The 5,878-nt window shown below is 57.0% G+C and overlaps 1 protein-coding gene across 1 annotated transcript; it reads left to right on the top strand.

Annotated features, from left to right (window-relative positions):
* The first annotated feature begins 728 nt into the window (after window positions 1–728).
* FGF4 (fibroblast growth factor 4) lies at window positions 729–4,579 on the top strand. The gene is made up of 3 exons (XM_002755643.6): window positions 729–1,323; window positions 1,885–1,988; window positions 2,523–4,579. Exons 1-3 carry the CDS (start codon window positions 984–986, stop codon window positions 2,697–2,699), a joined length of 621 nt encoding a protein of 206 aa, XP_002755689.1. The 5' UTR covers window positions 729–983; the 3' UTR covers window positions 2,700–4,579.
* Window positions 4,580–5,878: the final 1,299 nt, after the last annotated feature.

Genomic DNA, 5,878 nt, shown 5'->3' with positions numbered 1-5,878 from the left:
CCTGCCACCTGTCCTTTCAAGGAGGGGTGTGTGCGAGGGGATTGCAGGGCCAGGCCTCCCTGGGTGGGTCTCTGCCACCTTGCCCTTTGGCCCAGGTGGACCTCCACCAGGTATTCAGAACCCCAGCCCTGAAACGCGCCACGCCTGTAGGGCCAAGAGGTAGGGGGTAGGGATGGCCTCCCTCCCGCCTGTAGCCACAGGGTCTTCCCTTGCCCAGCCAGGCCCCAGTGTCGCTTTCTGCTCTTACCCACCCCTCCTTCCCAGGCCGGTCCTCAAGGACCCAGCAGAGGAACCAGCCTCCGAAAAGTGAAGCGCAGGCAACAGCCGCTGACTTCTGCGTCCACTCGGAGCTTAGGGCGCCTGGGTTAGGGCTGCGCCCAGGCGGCCGGAGCAGAGAGGGAGACGGGGAAGGGGACAGACTGGGACAAAGTGCAAGAGGCAAACGGGCTGAAAAGCCAAAAGTGTAGGAGCCGCGAGGGGCGGGACGAACAGGTCCGTGGGCCGGGCGGAGCCAAGGGTGGGGGCCGGGGTCCCTCCAGGTGGCACTCGCGGCGCTCGTCCCCGGCCTCCTCCCCTCCCCCGGTCCTGATTGGCAGGCGGCCTGCGACCAGCCGTGAACGCCACAGCGCCCGGGGCGCCCAGGCGAACGCGAACGGCCCCCAGCGGGAGCCGGCGAGTAGGAGGGGGCGCCGGGCTATATATATATCGGCTCGGCCTCGGGCGGGCCCGGCGCGCAGGGAGGCGCGCACTGCTCCGCAGGGTCCCAGCTCCAGCCCTGCGCTTTCCGCCCGGTTCCCCGCTCCATGCAGCCGGGGTAGCGCCCGGCGACCTGGGGCCCAGTCGCTCGTCTCGCGCTCCTCCTCCGCTGCGCACTCCCGCCCGAACTCGGCCTTGCTCTCCCGCGGGCCACCCCAGGCTCAGCTCTGACCCGCAGCTTCCCAGGCGCACGGACCGCCTGACAGACGCGCGGCCCTCGGGCCGGGATGTCGGGGCCCGGGACTGCAGCGGCGGCACTGCTCCCCGCGGTCCTGCTGGCCTTGCTGGCGCCCTGGGCGGGCCGAGGGGGCGCCGCCGCACCCACCGCACCCAACGGCACGCTGGAGGCCGAGCTGGAGCGCAGCTGGGAGAACCTGCTGGCGCGCTCGCTGAAGCGCCTGCCAGTGGCAGCGCAGCCCAAGGAGGCGGCCGTCCAGAGCGGCGCCGGCGACTACCTGCTGGGCATCAAGCGGCTGCGGCGGCTCTACTGCAACGTGGGCATCGGCTTCCACCTCCAGGTGCTCCCCGACGGCCGCATCGGCGGCGCGCACGCGGACACCCGCGACAGTGAGTGGCGCGGCCAGGCGGGAAGGGGCGGGGGCTGGGGGCAACGGCCGCCCCTGCCCACGCGCTCGGTCACACACTGAGACCCCGGCGGGCACCTGCTCGAGGGCCCTGGGAGCCGGGGCGGACTTGGGCTCGGGTCCCTTCTGACGAGGGGCTGGGGACGCAGACACTCTTGGCTCCAGCAGCCCAGAGCAACCCCTGAGGCCGGGCCCCGCCTCCCGCCTTCGGAAGCTCGGGCTCCCAGCGCCGAATTCCAGCGCCGTCGCCTGTGGGCACAGGGCGCGCGGTGCAGCCATAGGTGGCCGGAGACACGCGCCCCGGCCTGAGGCAGGCCGGGGACCGCCGGACTCGGCTCGCCTCGCCTCGCCTCTGAAGGTCCAGGACTGGGTGCGGCCGCCGGGGGTCCCCTACACCGGCAAGCTAATCTGAGCGAGCGCAAGGGACCCCGAGCCCTTTATCCCCACCCCCACCCCAGAAATAGGGTCCCCGGAGGCGAACAGGGCGAGGGGCGGAGTGGGCCAAGGGTCACCTGCCCCACAATGACCTGCGCCCCGCCCCCAGGCCTGCTGGAGCTCTCACCCGTGGAGCGGGGCGTGGTGAGCATCTTCGGCGTGGCCAGCCGGTTCTTCGTGGCCATGAGCAGCAAGGGCAAGCTCTATGGCTCGGTGAGTACCGCAGGGCCTGGCCAGGCACCTCGTTGGGAACAGCGGACATGGCTGGCGGGATCCTGGCTTCTCCAGCCCCACCTGTGCCTGGGTCTTGGAGGGGTGGCAGGGTCACCAGGTCACCGGACTGTCAGGCCTGCCAAGACAAAGGAGGCAGCCCCAAGGCAGTAACAATGAGGTTCCTGCCATCCCTGAGTGAGCCCCTCTTAACCCCAGGAAAAGACGCTTTTGAGAGCCCTTCCCTTCTCTAGTTCAGAGGGGTGGGTCCCAGCGTTGGAACTGCCGGCTTTAGGCTTGAGGAAGGGTGAATTCTCTGGCTGCTAGGTGCAGGGCAGGTGGTGGGAGCACCAGCTGTTGTGGGCTGGCCATGTCCCCTTCTCACCCTGTGAGGGTCTTGACACCCTAACTGCTCAAGGAGAGACATCTCAGCCCAGAGTGGGGGCTGGGACAGAAGGGGTTTCTGACCCCTGGCCCCAGGCTGGGTACCTTGCTCAAGAGGCGGCCCAGCCCTGACACCGCCCTGCTTTGCTCCAGCCCTTCTTCACCAGTGAGTGCAGGTTCAAGGAGATTCTCCTCCCCAACAACTACAATGCCTACGAGTCCTACAAGTACCCCAGCATGTTCATCGCGCTGAGAAAGAACGGGAAGACCAAGAATGGGAACCGGGTGTCACCCACCAACAAGGTCACCCACTTCCTCCCCAGGCTGTGACCCTCCGGAAGACCCCTGCCTCAGCCTCGGGAAGCCCCCGGGAGGGGAGCACCGAGGTCCGCCTTGGTGCACTTTCTTTGGATGAAGAGTTTAATGCAAGAGTAGGTGTAAGATATTTAAATTAATTATTTAAATGTGTATATATTGCCACCAAATTATTTATGGTTCTGAGGGTGTGTTTTGTAATTTTCTGGGGGGGGGAGGAAAAAACAAAAAATCAAAAAGCCAACTCTGACTTTTCTGGTGCAACAGTGGAGAATCTAACCATTGGATTGCTTTAACTTGTCAAAAAGTTGTCAGGAGTGCGCTGCTGTTCTGTGTTTTAAAATAAGGTGACGTTGTGTTCCGATGTCAACCCCTGTAGTATGGTGTGGAGCATCTCTCTGTCCGGAAAGGCCTGCCCGAGGCTTGGGAAGCCAGTTCAGGGGGCTCCCGGCCGGTATCCTTAGAGGCTGCTCCCTTTGTGCCCTGTTGCTGTTAATTGGGACATATCGGTTTCCTTTGGGCACAGAAAGTTCGCTGTCGAAGTCCCCGCTGCCACTCTGTTTTTAGATCTGCCGAGACTGACCTTTGAACTTTCCTGTAGTCAATCTTCCTTCATCTACCAGATGGGAGAGACCCCTGGACAACTTTATAAACTCCCTTTTGCCTTTTTTGGATCAGCGACAGCCCCCATCGCTGTGATCGTTGGGGAAAAGACAAAGCTATCTCATAAATTCCGTGGAGAGGAATCGGTATCCCACTGGAAGGCTAGAAATGGCGAAGATGGTGTATTTGCAAGCAAGACAAAACCCGAGTGATGAAAAATAATCTGTGATGGCAGATGCTTCTGATGGTGTCTAGAATATATTTTTTAAAACAAACAACCCCCCACCTTCACCCCCACCCCAAACGGGCTTCCCTGTGCTTAGGGAGCTTCGGGCTAGAGCTAGCTATGATTTTTAGGTGAAATGTCCTTGTAATTGTACAAAACACTTGATGCAGTGTTTGCGTGGAGGAGCCTGCTGCTTTCTGATGCATTCCCTGCTTGAGTGCATTCAACATCTACCTCACAAGCCCTGGAGCCTGCAGAAAGCTCAGACCCGGTGCAGGCGTTTGCCATCCCAAGTGGCTTTTTTTTTTCCATATGTAGCCAAAAAAGATTGCAGATAGCGTCGGTGCGTCCCATCCGAACCTTGTCACGTTTGAGCTATCTTTACCCCGTGATTTACTTTTAGTAAGGGTGATCATGGTGAAAATATTTGCAGACAGCTGTTACAGTGCACTATATGGTCACCAAGTAACCTTATATTTTTCTTTATATATTTTACAAATGTAACCCCTGTCGTTGAAGGAACCGTGGAAGAGGCAGGGTGGGTGATGTTTAAAAACAGTTCCGAGGTGATGGCAAACATTTAATTTTAATGAATGACTTTTTAGAGTTTATACAAAATGACCTTAGCTTGCTACCAGAAATGCTCCGAATGTTTCTTCGGTACTCTCCTAGGGTGTTTCTGAACTGTCTCCCGAATTAACTTTATGGGAGTCTACAGACAGCAAGGCTGGAAAATCTGATCGGAGTTTTTGTCTTTCACATTCCTTCTGAAAACGCTTTGTTCGAATGCAAATCATCAACTTAAAATACTATTCTTAACCGAGGCCTGGAAGAAAGAAGACACTTGCAAAGCCACTAAGACAGGACCACACATCTTCAACTGCTGTTCCTACCACGTAATGAAGTGTTCTCAATTTTTAAACCACACCCTAGACTCCAGGACTGTTGAGGAAAGATGACCCTCGTAGGTCTGCATGCTGTTCGGGATTGGGGGTGTGGAGGGATAATCTGAGGACTTTCTGGATTTTAATGTACTCCTCTAATAACAAACCATGGTTGTCTTAAATGCCTGGAATTATTATGGAATTTCTCGTCTCCGAGCCCAGTCAGATTGTCAGAATTAACATGTGTTAGGTGCGGCATTTGGTCACCCTTGGCCACTTCTGTGGATAGTTCTTCAACACATCATGTGTGTTGCCTGTAGGGACGTAACTGGACCTTTCAAACATTGTTTGCATATTGCTGTGATGGGGATTCGAGGTTCCTGTGTGTCCCGCTGTTTTCAGAATCTGTAGTTTTATACAGGTGCCGACCGACCCTCGTTGGGTCGTATGTGCTGTGCACACTGCCATGCTGACCGCCGTGATAAGCGTTGATCGTGTATAGAAAGACGCCGCTGGACTGGATGTACACAATTGGGAAAGGAATTAAAACTATTAAAAAAGTGCCTTGAAATGCCAAGACCTGCTTCCCTCCCCCTGTCTTCCAGGGGTCTTTCTATTTGAGGCCTGAGCCTCACATGGCTGGGGGTGGGGATGGGGGCAGGAGAGACGAATTTTAGCCAGCTGTGTCCACACAAATGCAGCCTTGAAAACAGGAGCCTGGGGGGTGTAAGTGTCACAAAGTTTTGCCATGACACTGAGTCTTGCAGTTGATTCTCATTCTCCTGATGGGGCTAATTCACGCCATCCCCACAACTGTAACTAGCCCAGACGCTGTGCCCCTCCCATCGGCCTCCTGTTCTCAAAAGCAATTTGCACTTCCCTAGGGGAAGCGGTGAAGCTCTGGGCTGGTCTTTAGAAGGCAGCCTTGAGAATATTCTTCACAATCTGAGTAGACACCATCCATGGGTATTGAACTCAATATAATGAACTGCAGCTAGTCTTTTATTTTATTTTATTTTTATTTATTTTTTTTTTAGAAGGAGTCTCACTCTGTCACCCAGGCTGGAGTGCGGTGGGATGATCTCTGCTCACTGCAACCTCTGCCTCCCGGGTTCAAGCGATTCTTCTGCCTCAGCCTCCTGAGTAGCTGGGACTACAGGGATGCGCCACCACACCTGGCACATTTTTGTATTTTTAGTAGAGACAAGTTTCACCATATTGGCCAGGCTAGTCTCGAACTCCTGACCCGTGATTCTCCTGCTGTGGCCTCCCAAAGTGCTGGGATTACAGGCGTGAGCCACCTCGCCTGGCTAGTCTTTCATTCTTACTTATTTCTTTTGAGATGGAGCCTTGCTTGCTCTTGTTGCCCAGGCTGGAGTGCAATGGCATGATCTCAGCTCACTGCAGCCTCCGCCTCCTGAGTTCAAGCGATTCCTCTGCCTCAGCCTCCTGAGTAGCTGGAATTACGGGCACCCGCCACC

The sequence above is a fragment of the Callithrix jacchus genome, chromosome 10 (assembly GCF_049354715.1).
Source record: "Callithrix jacchus isolate 240 chromosome 10, calJac240_pri, whole genome shotgun sequence".
In the NCBI taxonomy this organism is placed as follows: Eukaryota; Metazoa; Chordata; class Mammalia; order Primates; family Cebidae; genus Callithrix; species Callithrix jacchus.
Note: the sequence above shows the minus strand (reverse complement) of the source record. Positions and strands in the feature narration are given on the sequence as shown.

Excerpts from the sequence above, each read along its gene's own strand:
- FGF4 (XM_002755643.6), top strand. The coding sequence starts at position 984 with ATGTCGGGGCCCGGGACTGCAGCGGCGGCACTGCTCCCCGCGGTCCTG. Across the intron at positions 1,324-1,884 it reads GCACGCGGACACCCGCGACA|GCCTGCTGGAGCTCTCACCC; the intron begins GTGAGTGGCGCG and ends CCCCGCCCCCAG. Across the intron at positions 1,989-2,522 it reads AGGGCAAGCTCTATGGCTCG|CCCTTCTTCACCAGTGAGTG; the intron begins GTGAGTACCGCA and ends GCTTTGCTCCAG.